General features: G+C 41.8%; 1 protein-coding gene across 1 annotated transcript in view; it reads left to right on the forward strand.

Annotated features, from left to right (window-relative positions):
• Window positions 1-4,012: 4,012 nt before the first annotated feature.
• Window positions 4,013-25,905, forward strand: part of MAP1LC3B (microtubule associated protein 1 light chain 3 beta) — a 32,863-nt gene continuing 10,970 nt past the window's right edge. Inside the window, exons 1-3 of the mRNA XM_069216694.1 lie at window positions 4,013-4,209; window positions 20,341-20,396; window positions 22,935-23,041. Of these exons, the coding sequence (XP_069072795.1) occupies window positions 4,170-4,209; window positions 20,341-20,396; window positions 22,935-23,041 (203 nt within the window). The 5' untranslated portion in view covers window positions 4,013-4,169. The remainder of the gene's footprint in view (window positions 4,210-20,340; window positions 20,397-22,934; window positions 23,042-25,905) is intronic.

The raw sequence follows: 25,905 nt of genomic DNA on the forward strand, positions 1-25,905 counted from the left end.
CGCTGACCTCACAAGGATTTGAGGCCACTATCTTGAGTGGCAGTTAAATCTGAAGAAGCTAGTTCTAAGAACTGCCTCCGCAAGAGCCACCGGTAGTGAGGACACCGCTTCAACCAATGTGAGTACAAGGAAAAGGGGAATCGTTTTTGCTGAGGGAAGAACTTAACAACGCTGGCAATAGTTTTCCTGACAATACTTGCCTTTTGGCCAGCATGCACCAATCCACATATTGCTTCCAGCTAACCAGCTCAGGTGGATCATTTTCTTCCCACTTTCTGGCAATGTTTCTTCTTGCCATGATTAACACGAGACTGCATAGTAGTTCGGTGTATTTCAGCAGGCCCCCATCCCTCATACATTGAGTATAAGTAACTTGACCACTCCATCTGCTTGTGAGCCAATGACACACCGTAGCATTCCTGTACCCACTCCCAGAAGTGTTGTACCTGGGGACAGGATCATAAGGTATGCATGAAGGTGCTTCTTTGGTTGCAACCTCTTGTGTGTCTATTGGTGCCAATGATCTATGCAGTATCGCAATTGAATTAAATGGAACTCTGCTATGATCACCGCCTCCCTTGTAGTTTTCAGGCCCACTCCCATTCTTCCTCCTCCAGTTTCCCTAGAACTCTCTCCCAGTTACTTCTCAGTTATGCCAGAGATTTAGGGAAGTTGTTGACTTTTTTTGTAGATCAATGAAATATCCTTTTTGGAAAGAGATTCAGACAGGACCCTATCTTCCAGTGAGGAAGGGTCCTATATCACCAAGCACACCGTAAAGTCAGTTGTTAGCACATGCCAGAACTGAATGTACCTATAAGCTTCTATATCTGCCAGCTGTTATGCTTGCTGAAACAAAAACAATGGAACTAGTTCTTCACCCTTCCAGGTTTCACCTAGTTTTCTTATTCCTATGTAGTACCAGTTGATGAACTCCTGCAGTTTTCCCATCTCAGCTTGCAAATCACTCTCCCATAGTGGTGTTTCCTTCTTCAGAACTTCCTCCCATCCTAGCTATTTGTTTGTCTTGTGTCAACATTGTTAAGGAATTCTCCAAACTGGCTACCAGTGAAAACAGCATCACACCCTCATAGGAGCTGTGCAACAACCTCGCCCACTTCTACTATGACATAATTGCAACCGTATACAGAAGCTTCAGACCCCAACTTACACCTATGGACTTCCTCAACAGATACATCACCACTGTAACCGACACAAACTACACACTGACAACCTGGAACATCCTCTCCACCCAGGATATCACCTCCACCATGAAATCCATCCACTCTGGGGCTCCCACAGACCCATGCCCACACCACATCTTCAACCTTGGAAACCAAAGGATCGACCAGAAACTCACCACCCTGCTCAACACCTCTATCACCACCTCAACAGTTCCTGATGCCTGGAAACACACCAAAGTCAGACTACTTCTTGAAAAACCCTCCACTGACCCCAGCGACCCCAAAAACTACTGGCCAATGTCCCTGCTCCCATTCCCACTGAAGGTACCGGAAAAGATCATCAATAAGCAACTCATGAAATACCTGGAGATGAACCGGTTACTCGACGTCCCCCAATCTGGGTTCTGCAACATTCACAACACCGAAACCGCCCTGATCATAGCCTCTGATGACATACGAACCCTTTTCAACAGAGAAACAGAAACTTTGATCCTCCTCGACCTCTCAGCAGCCTTTCAACACTGTATCCTACCTACCACATGCTGAATGAAAGACTCCACCCCATCAGGATCCAAAGGGAGGCCCTCAGATGGATCAACCCCTTCCTCATTGAAGACCCCAGAGGATCCACCTCCCACCTTTCTCCTTGAACCCAAGGAGATCATCTGCAGGGTCATCCAGGGCTCATCCCTCAGCTCCACGCTCTTCAACGCACATATGACCCCGCTGGCCAACATAGTCAGATCCCACGGTCTATAAATAATTTCCTATGCAGACGACAACCAACTCATCCTCTCATTCACTGCCGACCCCTGCACCACCAGAACCAACTTCCACAGATGCATGACAAGTGTCACTGACTGGATGAACAACTGCCTGCAGCTGAGCAGACAAGATGGAAGTACTGATCTTTGGCAACAGTAGCAACATGTGGAATGACTCCTGGTGGCCATCAGACCTTGGACCCTCACCCACTCCTTCCAATCATGCCAGAAACCTTGGAATCATCATTGACAACAAGTTCACTATGAAATCACAGATCAATGCCATCTCCTCTGCCTGCTTCCTCACTTTGCGTATGCTATGTAAGATCTTGAAGTAGTTATCCCTACACACGAGACGCACTGTGTACAGAAGAGATGCCAATTCAAGTTGCTGACCCACGCCCACAAGGCTTTACACAACCAAGGACCTGCATACATTAACCACTGCCTGGAGTTCCACCAACTGTCGCGAAGACTACACTCTGCCTCCCTTTCACTTGCCCATACTCCCCGCATTTACCAAAGCAGAAGTGGAGGACGCTCCTTCTCTCACATCGCAGCAAAAACCTGGTACAGCCTCCCCGCGCACCTCCAGACCATCACCTCACTTTCGGAATTCCAAATAGCCCTAAAGACCTGGCTGCTCCAATATGCCTCCAGGACCTGCAAGCGCCTGGGTACCCAAATTCGGTGATTAGCTGTGCTTTATAAATTCTGATTGATTGATTGAACTGGTGTGGGACAGCTTTGTTGTTTAATTCTGGGACTTGTAGTACTGGTTTTTAAATTAGTAAATAATTCTACAAGACGTGTAATGCTGGGGTGATAAGCTAATCATGAGTGGATTTGCTAAACTTGGCTGGGCTGTACCAGTGAGTCAAGAGACAGTACACACCTTTAGAAGGTCAGCAGCAGCCATTTTTTATTACCTCATTTGAGGGACTAACATAATTTATAGCACGCTTACCAATTTATAAAAACAAATGAAACAATGGTAAAAAAATAATCTGGCCTATTGTGATATTTACACGGGAAAAAATATAAATGGAAACCACTGCAAAACGTCCCACACCTTTATGATGTTGCCAGACCATTATATTTCAGAAAATAATGAATTTCTGAAAGGTTATGTTTATGAAATTCCTAATTTTCTGAAATGTAATGGTCTGGGAATAGGCCGAAGAAGCAACTGCTATGTTCTCATTGCAATAAGTGTTACTTAAAGTGTCACACATACTGGGTTCAGTGGCGGCTCACTCATCCAGCAGCTGCAAAACTTTTACAGTAAAACCATAATAAACCATGTTTATTATCATTTTATTGTTGAATGGGCGGGGGCATGATGGACAGAGGGGGGAACATTCCCCCATAGTGCGCATGTTGTTTGGCCAGCCGTCTTGGGCCAGCCAAACACACATGCGCACTAGGCTCTCCAACCCGGCACTGTGTTGCTGATCTGGAGACAGCAGGCAGAGGCTCCCACTCTGCCTGGAACTCCCTGGCGCTCCCTCCAATCCGTATGGCAGGCTAGGACTGAATGGGTTACAATTGCATTCAATGACTATGAAAACATGGAAATGTCACACATAAGCAAACTTAAAAACTTGACAGCTATGCAATCGGATCTCGGTTACATGCCACGGGGTTACTCTTATTCAAGACGCTGTCGTATAATTTCCGGTGTCATCGTGATACTTACCATTCTCGAAACCTGAAAAACCATACCTCATTTTTGGATACATAAGGCTGAGAGGTAAGTTTGTCGATAATTTTATTTAGACACCGGTGGATACAGTTATTTAGACACCGGTGGATACAGTTTGCTCCGACGTATTGCGTCTGAATTGTAAACACCACTAGTCTTTTCACAGCAAGTGTTAAAGAATAGAATTCATTTCTATCTGTGCTATTCTCCGAATTTGCAAAGGTGAGAAGTGCACTAACATCCTCAATGTAGCCAGCACCAACACGCCACACTCAACATGGCGCCGGAGACAAGTCATACTGCTCCCGGTGGGGGCTGCGCAGTGACGTCGTGGCGTGCGTCTGTGTGTTTTGTTTTTGCTGGCCTGGGCAGGGCAGACAGAACAGCGGAGGCAGGCAGAGGAAGCGAAAGGCAATTTGGAGGAGGCTGGGCCTTGTGTATCTGCGTTCCTTGGAGTCCCCTAGCAATAAACAAAGGAGAGAGATAGAACCTGACGGCCTCTGTAGAGGGCCCGCCATGCCCTCCGAGAAGAGTTTCAAGCAGAGGCGCTCCCTGGGTAGGTCCTGTCTCAGCCCCCACCCTCTGTTCTCAAGAGTTTGTTTTTCAATGTCATGGAGCTTGTCCAGAGGCAGTCCTGTTAGGGCTGGAATTAGTAACTGGTGATTTTATATAACGCATAACCAGTCCGTTTTAATATATATGTGTTTTTCTCAGTTGGTCGGGTTTCTGTAAGTCGATTTTTTTGCGCTTGTCCGCCTGCGAGCCTCTGACATTCTTATTGGGAGCAGAAAGACTTGAAGAATATCGTCTCGCTCATTTTACCATCAAAATAATAACGCAGACTTTCTCGCATACTTTCAGTGGACGCCCTGCCCAAACTCCCCTGAAGATGCAGCTCTTTGTCACACTTAAGCGGCCTTCGACAGACTGCGCTTTCGTTCGAGAACAATGGGTGATTAAATCACCGTTTCAAATAACGCCCTTATTTAAGGACAGACAACTGGCTGTTACGAGGGGCAGTGTGTTTGGGGGTATGAGATGATAGGAAAGAAAACGGATGAGGTAATTGCCAAGGAGCCATCGGGTGACGTCACTGCAGATTCTGGTTGGAGGAGGGCTTCACGCTAATCCATTTTTCCCCCAATGGACTCCTATTTTTTCTGTCGTAGTGTCTTTATTGATTTAGCTTAAAACAATCCAGGATCTCTTGAGCTAAACGGAAGATTGTTGTTGTTGTTTTTTTTTTTTTTTTTCGTTTTGTAATAACAGGATGTGACTTTGACCGACACAGATAGGTACGTTTAAACAGACGTCGATACAGTGACATTTCTCACCCGAGTTCAGCAGCCTGTTGTAGTTACACAAGACTTAATGGGACACGCTGCATTACGAACCACTGTTTTATATTAGCTCAATGTTTTTTTGTTTTTTTTTAACCAACCGATTATAAAATTGTAGTCCTATGCGCCATTAATTATAATTGTCTGAAGCCAGAAACCTCCTCTTTCTGTGTATATTTCTCTTGCTAAGCGGCCATTAGGGAGTGGATTTGTCCAAGGCTCACTGACTGACATTTAATACCCTTGAAGCCAGAGCAGAAGATACCAATTGAAGATTGTTGTGTTTGTAGGCAAAGGGATTGGAGTGCTTTCTAGGTCGTCCTCTGAGAATCTTACATACGAAGGCAGTTTGTAACCAGCTACACAGCTTGTTAAATTGATGTACTTGGTGAGGTTTAGGAGCAGCCTTCAAGCCGATACCAGAAGTACCGTTGAGAAAAGTAAATTGAGTATTATGTAGTAACGGCAACGGGCTTGCTTCATTCTGTTTTCCTAACCAGTTGCCCCTGTTCTAGCGATCTCGCAAAATCCCTTTCAAGGATAACCCTTGACGTGAAGGTTACACCTAAAGCATCTCTACAACGAGCGTGCAACCCACTTAGTTATCCTACTGCCTCAGTTCTACCATCCTCGGAGACACTGAGAGCAAGCATGCGAAATTAACAATAGGTTGTTAAATCCAAACTAACTGTGCAGCTGCTTAAGCAGTTCGTTTTTGATGTACAAGCTAACACAACACGCCGTTTTTCACCGTAAACATGTTTTGCATAACACAAAGCTGCATAGCTTTTGCGAGGTTCGTCAAAACATTTGAATTGTCATTGGTAATAACGTTTCTTTATTGTTAATCCAACTTCGTTGTGTTCTTGCTACCAAGGCCTTGTCTCAAAATTGAATTCTTCAAAATAAAAACAATGTGCATGCTACAAAACCGAGCAACGATGCTCCAGAAATAAAGACAATACATATTGTAGGATGTTTGACCTCACCTCTTTGTGTGCAGCTTCGTCTTGTGGTGTTACTGGAGAAGGAAGGTCTAGTTATGGGAACTGAAATACTGTTTCCTCTTGGAATCCATGTAGCCTGTTCTCGGCCCCAACACCTGCACAAACACGACTGCAGTTCTTTGTTCAATGACGTATTCTTTGGTTTCGCTTCATAGCTATTGAAATTAGTTGGCAGACTCTACTGCTACTTGCAATGCACTATGGGGCATTTCTATGCCTGCCCGCTACGTAAACGCTGAACCAAGAGCCCAACGTGTTTGTCTGTCAAGATAAGGGCCAAATAACTTTGTAGCATGAACTACGAATCCATAGCTTTGGGGTTGTGAACAGGCCTGACAAACTGGTTTTGAGTTTGATTTAAATAGGCTGACTATTTTGTTGAAAGAAAAAAAAAAAATACTGCCAGCTCTAATCCTACTTTTGATACAGTCGTTACTGTTTTTTTGTTTCACCTTGTTTAGCATTGCCTCTTTAAATCCATGCGTTTGGGAAACCGACTCATAATTACTGAATCACGGCCCTTCCTATTTCGACAAGGTTTTCTCATCAGCAGTCAGGCTTGCACGTGTTCTTATCAGAATTTGGTAATTTGGGGATTTTTCTACACTGGGTTGTCCAGTTAGCGGTGGGACTACTTATTTTTGGGTAAGCCTATTGGCTAGATAAACTGCTCCACGTTATTTTTACGTGTGTTTTTTTTTTTTTTTTTTTTTTAAGTAAAAAAAACAAAAAAAAAACGTTTTTTCAAACTGGGTTCCAGATACTATTGACAAAGGATTGCTAAACGTTACGTACTCTTCAGAGTTAATGCATCCTCGTCATTCATCTTAGAATGGTTATCTTTATTCTTCCAGCGGCCCAGCTGGCCACTATGGCTTGCCTCACGGCCCCGGAAATGAGAGGGCTCGGGTCACTCGATAAGGTCACTGATGCAGCAACAGCTGAGTTTGCATTGTTTTTTTGGGGGGTGACCTAGTGGTTAATTCTCTGGGTTTTGCGGGGTCACGAGGTCAGCCCGACCCGTTCATCCGATATTACCACCTCTTTCTATCTACAAGCTATGCGCTTAAAGAGGACAAGTCCAAATGCAGGAGTGAAATAACTAAATTAACTTAAGGACGTGCATTTTTGTTCCAATTGGGCCTTCTTAAACAAATAACTTGATTGCATCTGCCTGTTTCCTGGATTTTTATGTAATGTATTTGATTATAGTTTTCTATCTACTTATTTCTTTAACAGACGTTTCCATTTGTTTGATGCAGTTCCGTAGTCAGTCTAGCTTGGCTTAGAAGTCGTCATACTCGTTTGTCACTATTTGTTCCCCACACTAAATTATTCTTATCAGTTATTTTTATATCCATTTTCAAATCTTATCTGGTGATTTCTGCATTCTCCATAGCCGTATAACGTGCTCTTGTCCTGTAGCCGTAGTTGCAGTGAAATGTGTGTGGTTGTGCCTCATCCTTCTTCTCTCGATGCTTGACTTTCTTGATGATTTACCGGTGTGTCAGTCTCGCCTGGCTTCCTTTGAGGGTTTAGCAGAATTCTAAGGTTCATACTGCTGCAGAAGGTAGTTTGTGGTTTGGGAGGGAAAGTCAACCCTCTGCCTTATTTGAAAAAATGACTGACCTGTGAAAATGCAGTGCGTCTTTGAGCTTCAGCACTTGCCATCACTATCTAATTTCAGTGAACCATCAAAGAAGGGGGGAGTATATTCTGGATATGTAGGGTACCTTTTTTTTTTTTTTTTTTTTTTTTTATAGCACTGGAGCAGTCTCTATCCAAGTATCCAAGTCCGCCGGGAGTCTGAGGAAGATGTATATTCTGTTTGCAATTGCTGACCTCCACACGCCTGCATCACTTTGTCCAGGATTTCATCGCCTGCAAAAACATCCAGGTCTTAACAAGCAAGTGCTGTTTCCCAGAAGACCTGTACGTGTGTTTTTGTCATGCACGTTTGATAGAGATTGTAATTGTATTTATATAGCGCTTACTACCTCTGACAAGGCGTCAAAGTGCTTTTCGGCGAGTAGCATGCTACTCCGGAACCCAAAAGGAATTGGAGGTAGATTAGTATAGGAAAAAACGTGTACAGTATTAGTATGAGTTAATTTGAGCGGAGGATATGTGAGTTTGCTAGTTGGATTGACTAGACCAATGGAGGGAAGAATCCAGAAGTGTTAATTGGGAGTTTATAGTAATAGGATGAGGCTTGTGATGAGTAAAGGAGAGATGAAGGAAGGGGTAGCAGAAATGCTGACTGAATTGGCACAATACAAAATGGTGGGTCATCACTGGCCTTTGAAGGTCGTGCTTTTTAACTCCCCAACCCCTCCCCCCGCACTCCTTGTGATTTTTAGTTTGTGATATTTGCGCAATACACTGCTCCTTTATGTACTGTGGGTAACTTCATAGCATCTCAAGTCCATTGGAATATGGTGAAGATCCATCAGATACATTTTCTACCATCAACATTGTTTTTTAATTAGCATGCTAATGGACATATGTCTTGCTTGGTGCAATATTTCTACAATCTATCAACTCTCGGGAATGAATTAAGAATGTCTCGATGTACACAACTGATTAATATTTCTTGGTCAAGGTGTTACTCTTTTCCCCTTGAATGGTGAGAAGTTATTGTGCAGTTACTCTTTGTACACAACAGTATTTGTATTTCCCATAGACATCTGGCATTGAAACTTTCTAATTCGTTTTCCTTTCAGTGGTCTGGTGGAAGTGGAGTCTTCTGTCCAGTTAGCCGTACGCATTTTACGTTCTTCATGACTGTTTTCACTCGTGCTTTGGCATTTTTCGAATAGAGGGCCCAGGTCAGTTCTAAGTTCAAGATCAACATGCCCATAAAGTTGATTGGTCTACAGCGAGCATCGTAATCAGCCCTCTCTCCTTGCTTCAAAGAAGGAGGAGAAAGTTAGGCGTTCCTTTACATATGCTTCTGTGTGTGTGTGTGTAGTTGTTTTTTTTTTTTTTTTTCTGATTGCCTGTGGCCTAATCAACTTTTGCAGTATTTCCGCTCTTAAAATAGTTGAGTTGGCTATGCCTTCAGCTCTTCTGATGAGAACCCTTTAGCTTAATCAGGGTGTTCAAGATTCAGTATATCATGTTTCTGTGCTGTAGTTTATACAGACAACATAAATATCAGAGTTGTAACCATTACAAGTGACTTCCAGTTTCAGATTATGAACCTCTTCCTCCCCACATGAATCTGAAAAGAAGTTAGGGTATGAGTATATAATTCAGTGACACCTAATGGCGGGTGGTCATTACCTTGACCGTGACTGATTTATGCAGTCCACTCTTACATGTGTTGCTCCCTTTCCATTCAGGCAACGTTTTTAGGTCGACATGTTGATATGTATCTGGGCTTTGAACCACACCCATCTCATGCCCGTCACTATTACTCGTTCGTGGGCTTGCCCTTCAAAATTCATTTGAAGACATTGGTAAATGGTTTGTTTGTCCCTCCTTGGGGAGGTTTTGTTACCGCCTTGGCCCCTGTTACATGGCTCATTGCACTTTTGCCGGTAAGTTTGACTGCGAGCAAACTTCTTTTTCCTTTTGTGTCTGTTCACGCTGATGCTCATGGCAACGGTGGTGGTGTGAATCGGCTTGCTTATGTGAAACTGTTTTACTTTTCATTTTCAATTTATGTGGCAAGAAAAGTCCGGTTAGGAGTTTACAACGTTAATAGCTCTAACTCGAGCAAATGCGAGACCCATTGAATTGCAAATGCTTGTTTCTGTAGTTTAATTCATGCCAATTTTATTTATATTTGATGTATTCGTGTTCTTCATATTTTGCAGCTGAACTGTAATATTTTCTTTTTTGCTATTTTTAGGTATTTAGGCTTTTCCAACTGCATATTTCACCTAATTTTGAGTATTACACAGTGGTCCATGGCATCTTGTCTTTATTCTGCTAGGTTATGCCAAGCGAATACCTGTGCACTCTAAGGAGACATATGATAATTGGCTGTGTTGTTTCTCGCCTAACATACATATGTCTTAATATCTCAAACCCATTTATTGTGATTGCTTAATAACTTCTATTTGTTGGTTTGTGAATTATAGGGTTTGTAACATCTGTGGTTTTTGAGGAACATGGGTAATGAAGTTCATGGGTACTTCTCATTCTAAAAATGGCCTTCTTTAATTGTGGCACATCTTTCTCTTTGTGTCATTATAGCAAAGCATCTGTGCTGTAGTGTAATCCATCGCCTCTTTTGGGGATTCTTCACCAATGATTTCAGTAGTGATTATCTGTTCTCTTCACCATACCCTTAGTGACCATCAAAGCCGTAAGCCTTGAAGTAGCTTTCTCAAGCCACCACGGTAGTGTCTCTGACATGCATGCTTTTTAACATTTCTTTCCAAATGTTGCAATTCGGATGTCTTCCGTAACATTGATTTACGGTTCTATTAGTTAAGGCTCGGCCTTTGTCTACGATGACACACTAAAGTAAACTATTTGTAGCAGAAGTTACACACACTCTATTTGGAACATACTGTATGTTCTTATGTGCAGAACACTAATATAAATCTTATAATATCTTCATCTACCTCTAATATTCGTTAACGCATTCTAAAATGGCTAGTGAGTGACACATTTTCACGTGGGCACCATTGATTAACTGGTTCACCAGTTTTTAATATCTTTGACTTTAATTGATTATTACTCTTTCAGTTTTTTTTCTTTCTGATTTTTGTCTTGTGGTTTGGGTGCTTTTTGTGGTAACAGAAGGAATGTATGAGTGCATGCTGATAATCCCCATCTTCGTCTTCATTACTCGTGCTGGACATTATCGCCACGGATCAGCTTTCCTTCCTAGTGTGCATGCTCCATTTAAATAATCGACTGGTCAGTGATTAACTGTTGCACCCAGTGTGCAACAATCTTAGCGCCAAAATGTACATTTTGTACCTTACGATGGTCTGGGAATTTACTATCGACACCAAAAAGACCTGTTTCGTAGACGCGAACACATCCATTTCGATCTTTAGAAATTAACCAATGTGGTTCATCCATGAAAATTATTACATAGAATGTTTCCTGGTCTGGCAGACAACGATTACTGCCAGTGCAACCACAACAGAACCTATGGATAAAGTGGACTGATCCATTTCCTAAAGTAGTATTCTATGGTGGGTGGAGGCAAAATGACTAATGGCACCTTAACAGACCAATGGATGAAGAGAGCTGTACAACAGCCCGTGAATGTGTACATGTATGCATGTGTATTCATTTTTGTGGAAAAATGGGGCCTGTGACAGTGAAAGCTGTCTGTTTTTGAGCTTTGTGATTGGGGGCATAGCAGCCCCTAACATTCACAATTTTGTTATGCACAATGTTTAATTTGTGACCTTGACTAAATATTGTCTTGTCTGTTATTACAATATATGTTTGCCACACAGTCTCTGTCCACCATTCTCTGCAGGCAGACGAGGAGGGCACAGAAAACTAAATTTCTCAAGTGCCGTACTAGTTTTGTGGCTGCTCGCCACAAATTGCTTCCTTTCAGCTGAGATGGGCTCATAAAGGGTGCAAATATTGTGAATTGCAGCTGCCCTCATCGTGCTTTACGACTCAGTTGTATATTCTACCCAGTTTCGCCTTCTGCTTTTTACAGTAATTTCCTGAGGTCTTATTTTTTTTGATTGCATTAGAGATCAGAATAGTCCGGAATAACAGTCAGTAAACAAGAATGCCAAAATAGGTTAGTTAGCCTCTCCAGCACTATCCCAGATCCTTCCTAATTTGAAGTTTTCATGCGAGTCTTGTTTAGCGTGCTGCTTTATCATAACATCCAGATTGCAAAAATTCCGGTATTTTGTAAGCCCCCGAGAAACATGTCATAATGCTAACTACATTGCTTTCTGTAAGACAAATATTCACATATAATAAGCAAATGTGCATTGGCCAGCATCCTGTAGCGGGTGGAAAATCTGTTCGGTGCCCCTTCACAAATTAACTGAATTTCATAGTGTCGTGTCTACAGCCCCACCTGCTCAGCTTATTCATGATTATATTTTAAATGGAAGTGACTACGCTATTATTTATAACAATGTTCAAGGTCACCCGACCACGTACATCTTAAATACACTATTTTACCAGTGTCCTGTGATGTTATAAAGATGGGTATATGGGGCACAATAAATTGAGCAGCGGTGTCATTTTCAATAATTATCAGTCGGAACTTGGTCCCACTGCTTTCTCATCCATTCTGGAATTGAAATGAACTCTTATAGCTTCCAGACCATATGCTCTGAATGAGTGTTTCATGTGGTTTTATTTAACCAGGCCTTCCACTGGGGGTGGTCAGCATATGTTATCAAATTTTACACCTAAACTCTCCAGTACCAGGTTTGGTAGTCCGGGTAAGAATACAGTGACTTGGGTTTGCACACATTCATTAAAAGATTTGAGGTCACCTATATGATCCAGTATTTGCAAAGCAGGCATATGATGTGCCTGGCAAGTCCTTGCACGATCACTGTTTACAGTGGCAAAGGAAGGAGAATGGGGATCACTGCCCATTGTCTGCGCTTGTTGCCTTGATAGTTCAGATCACCGATTTCACTTTTAGAGCTGTCTCTAGAAGAGGTAAAATCATGGCAACCCACTGTTATCCCTACAGCATGATTTATCTCAATGTCCTCTAGTGAGGAGTCCTATATTCCTGTGAGAATTCTCCATGAAAGTACTAGTTCACATTTTCACCAGTCTTGGTTGTTGTTGGTTAAAATAAAGCAGACCGGATCATTAATTCTTCTGAACATTTCCAACCTCTTCACAATTGCCATAAAGATTTCTCCAGTTATACATTTTTATTGGTAGAAGTTCTTCATTGGTCTCTTAAGATAGCTATTAATACATCTTGCCTAAAACAAAGGAATCGTTCACTCCACCCTGACATGGCTAAAAATGATCACCCGGTTGCCACCCTTCTTTTGTTAACAGGTGGCTATAGATAATGGTAGATTGCCAATTACAGGATCATGTGGACAGTTGCACCATATGTGAATGCAACCAGTTGGGGTTCTGTCCCCCAGTAGTTGCACAGAAGCTGCCCTCCTACAAGATCAATCCCATCTTGGATGACCACTATGTTTGTTGATCTGTTAGTGCTTTAACACTGTTGTACAGTATGGGGTAGACTACCCCGTTGCATCGACTGCAGTGCATAGCAAGAGCTTTGGGTTGCCCTTGGTGATCGTTGGTATTGCTTTTAGATTTTAGTTAGACTAAGAACAATGCGATTTTCCTCTCGGCTTATACCTACAGAGAACCAAATGTGTTTGCGTTTTTCTGATGACTTGAGGGTACTTACAGTGCATACATCGTCTGTGCGTGTATTACTTGCAATTTAGGAACTTGGAGTATCTGATTTGTTATTTTTTTTTTTTTTTTTTTTGTTTCCTTGAAAAATTCAAAAGTCTGAGGACTATACAGTTTGGTTGTTACGAGTTTTTTTGGGTTGGGCCTACCACCCTTAGACGAAAACATTAAATGGGGAATAGATGGAAGGTGGCTTCAAAGTTTAGATTTGACCTACCAGATGTTGTCCAGTGCTTGGGACATGCTTTTGATACACTACGTTTTGGTCACTGGGGACCCTGCAAAATATATTTTTGTTGCCAACTGCCATTCAGACAAAATTGCTAAGATTTTTTATTTTTTGTTGTTGTTTTTGTGGCATTATTATCTAGACGAAAGGAAACCACTTACTTCTATGCTCCCTTTTTTTTAGTCTGCTGTTAGTCCTATCACACAAATTAAAAACCTGAGTCACTTTTGACAAAGCCCCAACAATGATCCGTTCATTGAATGTGGCTAAAAATGTCATGTCCACCTCTTACAGTAAAAACTTGCAACTAAAGTTGGCTAGCTGACGCTCTGCACAACCATAATTGGGTCAGTTCTTAATTCAAGCACTGATTATGCCAGCAGCTGGCATTTTGAGAATTATCAAGGAACACTTAACTCAATTAAAGGCCAGAATGTGTGGGTCCAATTAACTACAGGTCTCGCTTAAAAGGACCATGTGTCTTATGCTTGCAGGAAACTGTGCTGGTTTCACAATACCACAGGCACGCAATAGTTGATGGGAGGAATACTTGCAATTTGTCTCACCACTGTCAGTCGCTCAGGATAGCATCCTAACCCATCCTTTTGCTCACCATGTCGCCTCTGTTGGACCCAGGGATATGCAGATTAGCCTCGACCTTGCTCCTCATGAGACTGTCTGGCTCGTCTTCTCCAAACCAGAACACAAGCAACCTAGGACCTGCTTAGCTATGATAAGGGCTCATCATACAGGGATAGCTTGGTTCCAGCGGCACAGTGAGCACAGGACGCACATCTGGCCTACCCTTGCCATTTGCCAAAACAAGCCAAAAACATGATCTTTGATATGGTCAGAAAAATCTCCAAAAGTCACATCACCTGATATGTCTGAAAGCAAAAATGAGAAGGGAACTAGATTCTTCTCCAGTTAAATGCAGCAGGTTAGGCGTAGGATTCACATGGATACAACAGCCCTAGCTCTGTGTCAAACAAAACGTACATACACAACCAAATGTGAACATTTTGCACCTTTCTGTTTTAATTCTGTGGACAAAACTATAAAACAGGCAAAATATTCCTGTCATCCAGACAAGCAACTTCCTTGACCAAAATTATAGCACAATACATACATACACTGCCTTCACATTATAAGCGGCTCCCTTCCAGCAGGTATCTTTCCTGACAAACTCAAGCCACTTTAAAATAGACCTCAGCAGATATTGAGGGTTTAAACTACATGAGGCCCATAACTGTCCTTTCCTTATTTAGTCACGACCGTAGAAAGCCTGGTGAACCTGCAGCTGAATCGCCATATCTTCATGAATAACATTGTTGATGCATACCAGCCTGAGTTCTCTGAAGGACGTAGCACAAACAGCATTCCTAGAAGTGGTAGATTATACCTTTCAGAATCCTGGATGAAGGAAAATCTTGGATACTAGTGTTTCTCGCCACCCTCTAAGCAGTCCATCCCAATAAACACCATGCAAAGGACGATGGATCTAGAAGGCAACGTTCTCAAACAGTTCTCCTGTTTTAAAGATGTTTCCCATATGGTCAGGATAGGCGAACAGTTGTCTCTGCTCCTCCCGCCCCACTCACTGATTCCAGCATGGCCCTTTTCAAACTTTACCTCTCATGAAGAAGTAAAAAGGCCAGGTTTAGGCATGTACACATGGCTGGTGATATGCGCCTTTGTTTAAAAATATCCGAGAACAGGGTCACCATAACTTGACCAAAGATTAGAGAATCCAGACATGGCTATCCAACCACTTCCTCAAACTAACCTCTCAGTCCTGCTTTTATCACCCATCTCGGACAAGAAACAATCTCAGAACGGGATTACAAGCCTCCGTTTGCTAGGGATATCTATCAGATTAGTAGAAGAGGCAAACGCCATGGTTTTTATTGAAGAAAACAATCTTAACCTCCAAAATCCTATCAGTACCCTTGCAAAAAAGGTGTTTGTATCCTCATACAAATCAGCTGCTTGGTACTCAAACAAAAATACTGAATATCTAAGCATACTGTAAATTAACTATAAAATGTTAATTAAAAGCTTTGCCTTCCTGAAAAATGTATAACTTCCACAGCCAGACACAATAACATTACCAATTATTTTCGCATAAACACCCGGATCCATGGAGGACAGAAGAAACTGCAAGCCACGAAAAACTCACCCATTACGCTCATACATTTAAAAAAAAAACAACAAAAAAAAACCACACGCAAGCGCGCGTCTAAAACCATTAATACAAAAGGTACGAAACTACTTGTGCTCAAACTTTGTGAGCCACTGCCTCATTCGTGCCACAAAACGTTGCAAAAGGGAATAAACTTCAGCATAAGCCTACGGAATAACGACTGTTTCAAGTTGTACGGTCAGATAATATAAGAAATGTGCGTGTTTGTAACATATATCACAAGGTCAGCCAAAAGAAAGATGATTCTAATTTGCAAAGGGGATAACACGTGCATTTACACATAAAAGGACCCGCATATAGCTGGAAAATGTTAATAAAGTTTTTTGTACAAAAGGTAATTTTTTTTCTTATTTATAAATCATGTCATGAATGATTTATTAGACGAAATATTACGAAATAATAAAACATCTCTTGTTAATGTTTTCAAACGTGACTATCCCGTTTGCTGTCCCCCCACTGCCTTATAGGCATGTTTATGTATAGCACTCTGAATATTAAAGGCTAGTTGACCAAAACCATGAATAAATAATCAATGTTTTCAAGTCAGTAGGGGTATATAATCTGAACCATGTCACATACAGTGCCATTACCATGCAGAATGTTCTCTGGTGCTGTAGAGCGTGGGGTGTTACCACACATCTGTGTGTGTGTTTGTAAAGTTTAAAGAATGGGTGAGTTTTTAGGAATGGGTAAGGGGTATTTAGGGTTCAGGGATGAGTAAGGAGGAGTATGGGTTTTTACAGTCACGAGTAGTAAGGGTTTTTTAGGGTTCCTTGAACGGAAAATCGGTTTTCAGGGATGGGTAGGCGGTAGTAAGAGATTTTTAGAGTTTAGGTGTGGGTAATGGTAAGAGGTAGTAAGGGGGTTTTAGGGTGCAAGGATGGGTATGAATAGAAGTAAAAAAAGTAATAAGGTGCTTTTAGGGTTCAGGAGTGGTGGTGAAGGGCGGTAAGGAGTTTAAAAAAAATAGGGGTTTTAGATGTTAGCCCCCAAAGATATATTTTGCATATGTGGGTGGATATATGTATATGTCCTATGCATGGTAAACTACCACGATCTAATACATGAGTTGTAAACATGGTAATGGCATGCATACTAAAGTCCAGCATCCATGATAGTGGTGAGCTCTGAAATGCATTGTTATTCTGACATTTTAAACCATCCATACTAGTGACTTTTTCTAAACTCGCTGGTCTTTTTTTTTCTGTTCTCAGAATGGGTTTGGTAGTTAACATTGTTAAGTATATTCTCTGTACGACCTTCCTGACGACTGTAGAGCACAGTGAACGGAAGAGGTGTGTCATGGGTCGGGGCAGTAGTAGAATTCGGTGCTTTTGGAGATAAACTAGATGACCACAAAGCACGCCTGTGATGTCAGTGTTCTATGTGCACCCGTTTGACCTATTTTTAGGTCTTGGGCACGCATGTCAAAGGACCCATATATTGGTGCTAAATTTGGGGAAAGTGGCAGAGGAGTGAGGCGGTACCGCTGCAGTCAAGGGATTAATTGTAAATTCTAGAAGATCATCCCTTATAGCATCATAATAGCCTTTTGCCCCGCCATTTTTGGGGTAAGAAACTATTTGAGGCAAAAGCTGTGTTGTAATCCTGATCGTACCCTGTAATGGGAACTCAACCGGTTTTGTAGTGATTTTTCTAAATGAGTTATTAGCAAATGTTTTTAAAGCTAAGGGTATTCAATTAATTTTTAGAATGTTTGGGTTTCTCATCTTCCTTCTTATCTATCTTCCCTGTGTAAGTGCCTGTAATGAGTATACCAGTTGACCGTATTGGTGTTTTTTATTTAACAAATTTTCTTTCTACAGTAAATGATTGTTGATCATAAAAGCCAACCCTGAGAATGAACACGAGGTAGACATCCACTGCAGCATTTGCAGAGTCTGTGCACATTACTTCCCATGTGTGGTTCTCTTCCCCCCCCCCCCCCCCCCCCACCCTAGCCCCAAACACTGCTTGGACCTTAAAGTTACTGCTTCTTCTGAGTGCAGATTATTCCTCTTGATATTTCTCAACATACACGTCCAACCCTTGTTTTTCACTTTTATCCCTTGAGCAACTGACCTGGCTGGTTTGGCGGCCTATCAGTTACCTACCAGCGGACAGATGATTTACCTGATTCAAGTACCTATCAAAATATCCATAGTAGTACTATCTGCTTAGGTAAATAATGTTGGTTCTGCCCACATTCTTGCATCATCAACCTGCATGCTGTCTCAAATATCTTTGCTACATCCCTTAAATCCAGCATGAAAAACTGGCCTTTAGGCAAAACCTCTATTTGTCAACTCTCCTTCTGTTTTTAATTCCTTCTCAAATTACCTTCTTCCCTTCCATCCTCTGCATGCCTCCTGTCTCTGAGCATAATCTACTCTGACACATGCATGTTTGTCTCATTCCATATTAATGTAACTCTTCCATGACTCATTTACCAAAACTCAATTCCTCCTTCTTCTGAAAGTCCTACCTATTCAGCCTAACAATACCTAATCGCCTCTGATTCATCCATGAATCCCACCAGCCATGTGCATGACCTTACATATCCCCACTAATGACCACAGCTATCCCCTATTAATTCAGTCCACCATAAAGAAATGAGAATGAATGCATAGAATGTTTTACTTGAGCGCAAAACACTTATACCACTGCCTAACCGTAACCAATAATTGGACTAGCTCTAAACTTGGATTCCCGAGCAGCTTGTTGTCCGGCGTAAAGCTCGTAGCCCCTTCAGGGGTAGTAAACGCTATATGAATGCAATTACTATATAATTGGTGTAGATTCATATAGTTAAACTTTGAGAGGACCTTCATGAGTGTCCAATTTATTATTTGTACTATTCCATGCCTTCATCGTGGATGGTATCTTTGAGGTGCATGGGAGTAGAAGTAGCCTGGCTGATGGCACCGAAGTTGTGCAAATAGAGGTATTTAGATTAAACAAAAACCTTCATTTGTGCTTGCATGCCAAGAACTCCGCAGCTCGAAGAGGATCCTCTTTGTGTTACCGAAGTGGGGTCTGCATGAACGGTTTCACTGGATACTTGCAACACAGAATAGACTAAATTGAGTCTGGTCACTCAGGGACATGGTAACGAGGGATTGCCACAGACTCTGCATTAGCTTACTGAATCCCTCCTGGTAACCGAGTAATGAGCTGATCTCGAAGCAAGCAACAAAAGTGGGAGTGGAGGACAAGTTAAAATGTTAAGAGCAAGGAAGAGCATTTGTTTGTTTGTGTATGTGTATATATATATATAATAGTGTGGGCCCATCCGTTTTGGAAGGGAGCCCATGCATGGCATTTATATATGCCTATTTGAAATGGGGAACTGGGCAGGAAGAATTACCAGGTATGTAAACTTGTTTGTGAACACTAAAATAAAAGGCAACGTTTCACTTAGTGTCAGTGCTGCGTTGGATCAGCTTGGTACTCCCTTTTGTGAGGTAGTGGATTGTTTCATTGGATGGAGCTTAGACATTTAAATAATAATTTCATATGCAGCCTCCACCTGAATGTGAATAGGGGGGAAAAAATCAGTGTGTAATTGCTCAATTCGGTGTTTATCCCACAAGTAGATCACCTTTTCTTACTGGAAACTGCACCATGTGTTTCCATAATGCATCACTGCATCAGATACAAGTCTAGGGAGGATGGTAAATGTAAGCAAGCTTGATCACCATACACAGTGACTTTGCTCAAACATCCTGATCGATTCATTGCTTCCTGGTGGATAGTTTTTTTTATTTTCATTAAATACTGGTAGAATTTAGAACATGAGTGGATGCCTAGTTTTTCACTAAGCCATTGCCCGTTACAGTCGGTGTACAGATTTCAAATGCTTTTTGCAGGTATAAGACTGTGCCAGCTCGCTGTCTCTGTTCCCTTGGACTCTGCAGCTCATCTCCCTATACCCTGAAAGGGAGAAGGTAAAGGAGTCCTGCACAGCAGCTCCACCTCTACTCTGCCTCACCATGTCTACCTAGTCTCTCTTGCTGTCTCGCTGTATTTCCTTCTTTCAATTTTTCTTACAGTTGGGGATTTAGTTGTACATTTCTCTGCACCTTAGACCAGTTCCTGCCTCTATTCATCGTTATCATGTGAAAGATGCCCCTTGAAGCTAGCTTCCCACCCCGCCTTTCCCAGGTTGTATTTCAAGTAGACTGTAGCCACTCTTCGGTTTTGTCCATGCTGATGCACACTCCTGGAGGCATTCAACCTCTTAAGGAGAGAGGTGGCAGGTGGCCTTCGTGCAGCGACAGAGCACGGTGTCGCCGCCCAGAATTCAGGTGGGAGACGGAACCAACAGATCCAGTGGGAGAATAAAGTGGCATGTGCAAAGTCCCCCCCCCTTCCTTCTACGGTTTATTTTTTTGATATGTTTAAAATGTTTTCCTAGCAAAAAGTGGAAGCCTTCCATGAATACTGCACGATTTGTTAGCGGCACGCCTTTACTTGTGTTTAGTTGAGTGTTCCTTTGTAGCATGCAAAACTATTGGGTCACAATTTGACCGTCTCTATTCTCTGTCCCCCACAGAGCAGAGAGTTGAAGATGTACGACTTATACGAGAACAGCACCCGAATAAAATACCAGTAAGTCCTGTATACATCGGATATTTGCCGTAAAGTGTCGCTTCAGTGTAATGCACCGTACATAAGTTACTTTGTAGACGTTCTTTGAGCTTTTCAGTTAGTTGCCCAAGTCGAGGTGAATGCAGTGTTTATAGAGGGGATTTGGAAAGTATGGATCAGAAGTATTTTCACTTGTAATAAGGTGAAGATGACATTCACTGTGCCGAGTTTGACAACTTTGAAGGGTGGTGAGAGGGCTGGCTAGAGTGAAGTGGAACGGAAGCTGATATGTATCGTTTTGGAGCTGAAGTACGTTTGTTCGTGTTTTGGTAAGCAGAGTTCTCAGACCCATGTTGCTCGTCTCCTATGTTCACTTACTCGCTTGCAGAGTGAGTATTGTGAACTAAGATGATACACGCTATTATGAGGAAAGGCTCAGAACATTTTTACACAGCCACCTGCTTTAGAATGAAGGTTTATTGTTTTTAATGTTTGTGGTAGTGCTTGGGGCTGTTGCTTAATAATTAAAGTTTGAGCCTTTGCTTAACAACTGCTTTCCCCAGTTAATTGCAGCCGGTATTCAGTGTCATTCCCAGTAGTATGCCAGATGGCTCTCCCTGTGTGCACCAGGGATGGCTCCAGTAATTGAAGCTTCAAAGATTGGGGGATGGGTGTATCCTCGAGCTCAGGCCTCGTAGGGTCTTCACGTTCAGATATTTAAAACCATGTGCTGTCCCATTGAAGGATGGACTGTGTGTACATTAGTAGGGTGTTTATTCAGTTCATTGCCATCGGTAACAAGAATCACGTGATGAGATTATTACTTGGTTCTTTATTAGAGATCTAAAAACACTAGTAACAGTGGAGAGCTGGCATTGCCAAAAAAGGGCAAATTCTTAACTAATTATGGAAGGCAGAATAGGCCTATATGGTTGGCTTGTCCCACGTATTCTACCACTGCATTACATTGGCGATAAGAAACGTTGCTTTAAAGCTGCTTAACCGTCCACCTCTATGAGTTTAACAGTAACGTTGTGTATAAATCAGATTAAAAAAAATTGCCGTGGTTAAAGGGCATGTTAGGACGAGAAGTCCAGATTGACTTAACACAGTTCTCAGTGCTGTGCTGTAAAACCTACTCTTGGCGAGGCAGCGAGCAGTGCTGGCTAGAATGCTAAAATGAATATAAATGTCGGTATTCGCTATCCCTCAGTACCTGTTTGATACTGATAACTGCTGTGAGTACCTGCCCACTGGTGACCACCCCCAGACACTCAGCATGTTTATAGGGATAATTCTTGTGCTTAAAAAGATGGGAAAATAAGTGCAGTTTTCCGGGGAACTTCACCTCAGCTCGCACTAACAACAGTCCTTGAAACGGGAAGACTGTAAAAAGGAAACTACTCCGTCTCACAACCGGAAAAGAGTTTCTTCTGCTTGAGTGGCAGACTATCGATTTGTACAGAGGAGAACCCCTTCGACATCCACTCATGGTCACTTAGCCATGCATTCAGAACAGTGGGAATACTTTCTGGCTTGTGGCACATTTTCTTGCTAATATCCACCCTAGAGTTTTTCCTTCTGAGTGCTTCAGTGCCATCAGGGCGGTAGGCGGAAAAATAAAGGCGAAGCTGAGGCAAGGTGAAACTGTTTTTTCACCCCCTGAAAGCAGTTTTCAGGCATAAAAGGGTGTCGGCGGAGGAACTGCACACTTTGTATGCTTTATGTAAAACAATGGTCTTCAAACTTTTAATGCCGCCCCTCTGTATTGAAAAATAGATAGTACCCTAGGATGACAAACGTATTCTCTCACAATAACTCCATAAAATCAGCTATGAATGTACTGTTTTCAGCATGTTTGTTTTGGTTCCCCAAGGGAAGAGTAAATGCTCCCCTTGCCCAGAGCTCCTCCTCACCTCCAATCAAGTCAGACCGAGGCCCTATCCAACCAATTTGAAGGCCTCGGATAGAGATCTGGATTGTGGATACATTGCGCTCTATAAAAACAAAAAGGACCACATCAACCCGTTGGCATTTCACTCTTGATACTCAAATAGATGCGAAACTGAAGCTTACATATGACAATTGGTACTGCAGGTAGAGCCAAACATGTACAGACTTGGTAAACTGTGTGTACTTAAAATTTGTTACGAGCTTGCCATTAAATGGGGAAGAGGGGATCTATTTCACCACAACCTCCCATGTAATACCCAGTTCAAGCCGGTAACTAACTTCCTTAAGCCATTTTTGCTTGTCCTGTTATGCTCTACAGACACGAGATGGTTCTTTTATTGTGCATCAAGATGCAGTGGATAACGAGTTGTTTTGTATGCCCCTTTGTGTTACTGAAATGTGAACAGAACACTCCAGTTGGTCACATCGACGCTTCTTTGGCTAGTCGTTCCTTTTTATGCTTTTATGATTTTTAAACTTATATTTTCCACGTTTAGTTGTTGAGCACAGACAAAATGTTGCACGAGGTTGTCATTATCTGCAGTTTCAGAAACCGAAACACTAATTTATATATATATATATATATTTTTATCTTATGATTTCCAGGTGATTATTGAAAGGTACAAGGGGGAAAAGCAGCTTCCTGTGCTTGACAAAACCAAGTTCTTGGTTCCGGATCATGTCAACATGAGTGAGCTCATTAAAATTATAAGGTATTTCTCTTTTCTGTTGACGGATGTCATATTAATTTGTATAGTGCACTAATTACCCATGATGGCGCTTGATAAAGAGAAGCCTTATGTCCATCCTTTTTTATGTATTGTTTTTGAATAAAATATTCTTGTCATAATGTGTGCACCTTTTTGTATTTTTATATATTACTTGAGGTTCAGATCGTAGAAATTGCGTAACCTGGGGCCCTGTCTTCTAATAGTGATTTAGTAGGGTCTACGGAAGTCAAAAGCGTAAGAAGTGGTGGTCTGTAGTATATTGAGACCAGCTTCACACTCAGTCAACCTGTGTCCTAGGTCTTTTATTATCACGTTACCTGCCCAGCCTGCTCTTGGGCACAACCAATATTTTGTGTGTTATATAGCGTTTCATACAGCATTCGTGCGGTTTCTAAGTGTGGAAAAAAATAGTTATTAATACTCAATTAACTGTAATAAGTTTACCACCCTCAAAAGATGGAAAGTGGAGTTCTTCTTGAGTGAAGTCCTGCATATCACTAGATGTTAGATGCAAGAGTTCTCACCTGAACCATCTTGCTGTAGATGTTTTTTCAATTTGTTGTCTTGAATGTGCCAATGGCTGCCCAGTAGAATGTCCCACGTTTTGTAGAGTAGTCCAGTTTGTACAACAAGGCTGATCCTGCAGTATTCAGGTTATGGAAGAGCTCCGTTGTTCTAAACTGTAATGTGAAAATATGTAGTTTCAAGTATTGTAATATCACTTCCCACATTGAGTATAGCGTCCAAGGGTCTCACAGACTTACAGGAGTGCGAAATGAAAGAATGAACTCAAGAATTATCTTGGGCTTTGCGTTTGTAGATGGAGACGTGTAATATCTGTAAGTCAGAGGAATGTTGCAATTCAACTGTAGAACTGTAACATCCATTTATCTGAAAAGCTTATTTTAATTGCACTGTTAAATGAGACTTGGCCAAGCCATCAGATTAGATTAGGTGTTGGTTGTCCTTTGACTTTGCCAGCGCTTGCTTCGTTATGTCCTAGTCCATTCTAAAATGAAAAATACACATTGGCTAAAAATAAACATATTTTCTTAGGCTCACAAAGTACATTTTGCGATAGCAGTTCCTGGTACTGAAGGAACTACTCTGTGTATGTGCTCTTTGTGAAAGAGCAGATCTCTTTAATGTACTAAAGTTAACCAGTGGCTGAAGTGGGCTGAGAAACTGCCCCAGTTTGTATACTATAGTGGGCGGAAGTAAAATGTGAACGATACAAAAGCAGACCACTGCATAAAGAGATGTCTTAAAGCCCCTACCAGTAAATACATTGTTATAATGTTAGTATAAGCAAAACATCTTGTTTAATGTCACAACTAAAAAAAAAAAAAACACAGCAGGAAGCAGTCCATGTAGGCATAATGACTTGCATAGTAAAATGTTGATACTGTTCCTTTCAGAAATTTGTTTAAAATATAGTTGTTTTTTATTTATTTATGTTTTTTTTTTTTTTTTTTGGGGGGGGGGGTATTTTTGTATTGCAGTTTTTTTAAGTTTTTTTTTAGACCTGGTTTTGCCTTTTTTAGTAAAGGTTTGTCTTTGACTTTACCTCTAAGAACATTTTCCCCTTCGACTATGATTTCGAACTCCTGGATTTTTCTTTGATAAGGTTTTTTCTTGTGATGAGAGACTATCTGGTTAAAAAAAAAAAAAATACCTGCCATTTCCTTTCTGAGAGATGCTGCCTCTAGTATTCCATGTGATGAAGACCTTTTGGAGGGATCGTGTTTATCTATTCATGTGCTTTATTTATTCTGTGTGACTTCTGGTTTGGAGCAAAACGATAGGGGAACTGCTTCTGCCTCAGTAATGCCCTGCTCGTAGTCACCCACTTGGCTACTTGAGGGGTTTTGGTGCAGATAGTGCGCCTACAGTTGCCGTCGGTGCAATACAGTGCTACCAAGAGGGGCTGAAAAGACACCCAGTGGTAGCAATACTTCAGCGGTGCAAGACTTCTTTCCCAAAGAAGTCTGCTTCGAGGTGGCCGAAAGGGCTGACTAAACATCAGCCTTATTAAAATTCTAAGATCAGAAGGGCTTTGCGGCATAAATACATGCACTACAGAGGACCCTTGCCAGCTGTTGGAGCCAGTGTTCGTCCAGAGAGTCTTAGAATTTGTGCTGCCCCCAGGCCGCAGGGCGATGTTCAGACTTCAGGGTCCGGAATGCTCATCATTTTCAGTTCTTCATAATTCATTTACGTTTTTTGTGTGCTACCTTTTTCCAAGATAATGCGAATATATAAGGACACTCATTAAGTTGGGGCCCTGCAATTTAAACATCCTGGAGTGGAGGGCTGGAGTTCGCAGCGACACTGCAGTTTTCACAAACTTCACTTCACTTCAGTTTTCCATAAGAAATTGTCCGTAGGCACCCTTCATATGGCAGATCTGTTTGGGAGCCGTACTGCATGCATGGCTGTACCCACAATAAAACATCAAACTTTATCCATGGGATGCTGTCCTGATGGGTCATTTGTTGCTTTCCTTTAGCATACTTCAAGCAAAATACTCTATTGTGGGTAATATTAACAGGTTGGAGTAAATGTTTTTCTCGTTACCCTTGCATCTGGTAACTTTCAGGCAGTAATGAAGAAATGATAAAAGTTGGCGAATGGAATAATAAGTACAAGTGAAATTCCTGCAGGTATCAGACGCTCAATTGAACGACCTAGTTCATTCCCTCACATCCGGTTCAATGAATGACCTGATGCCTCCAGGGTATGGCTGTCATTGGCAGATACATCAGATAAAATACCCTTCGTTTTATATGTAATGCCTCTTTGACTCTGAGGAATAGTTACCCAGGATTGGAAAAAGGCATATGTAA

This window comes from Pleurodeles waltl, chromosome 12 (assembly GCF_031143425.1).
Source record: "Pleurodeles waltl isolate 20211129_DDA chromosome 12, aPleWal1.hap1.20221129, whole genome shotgun sequence".
Lineage (NCBI taxonomy): Eukaryota > Metazoa > Chordata > Amphibia > Caudata > Salamandridae > Pleurodeles > Pleurodeles waltl.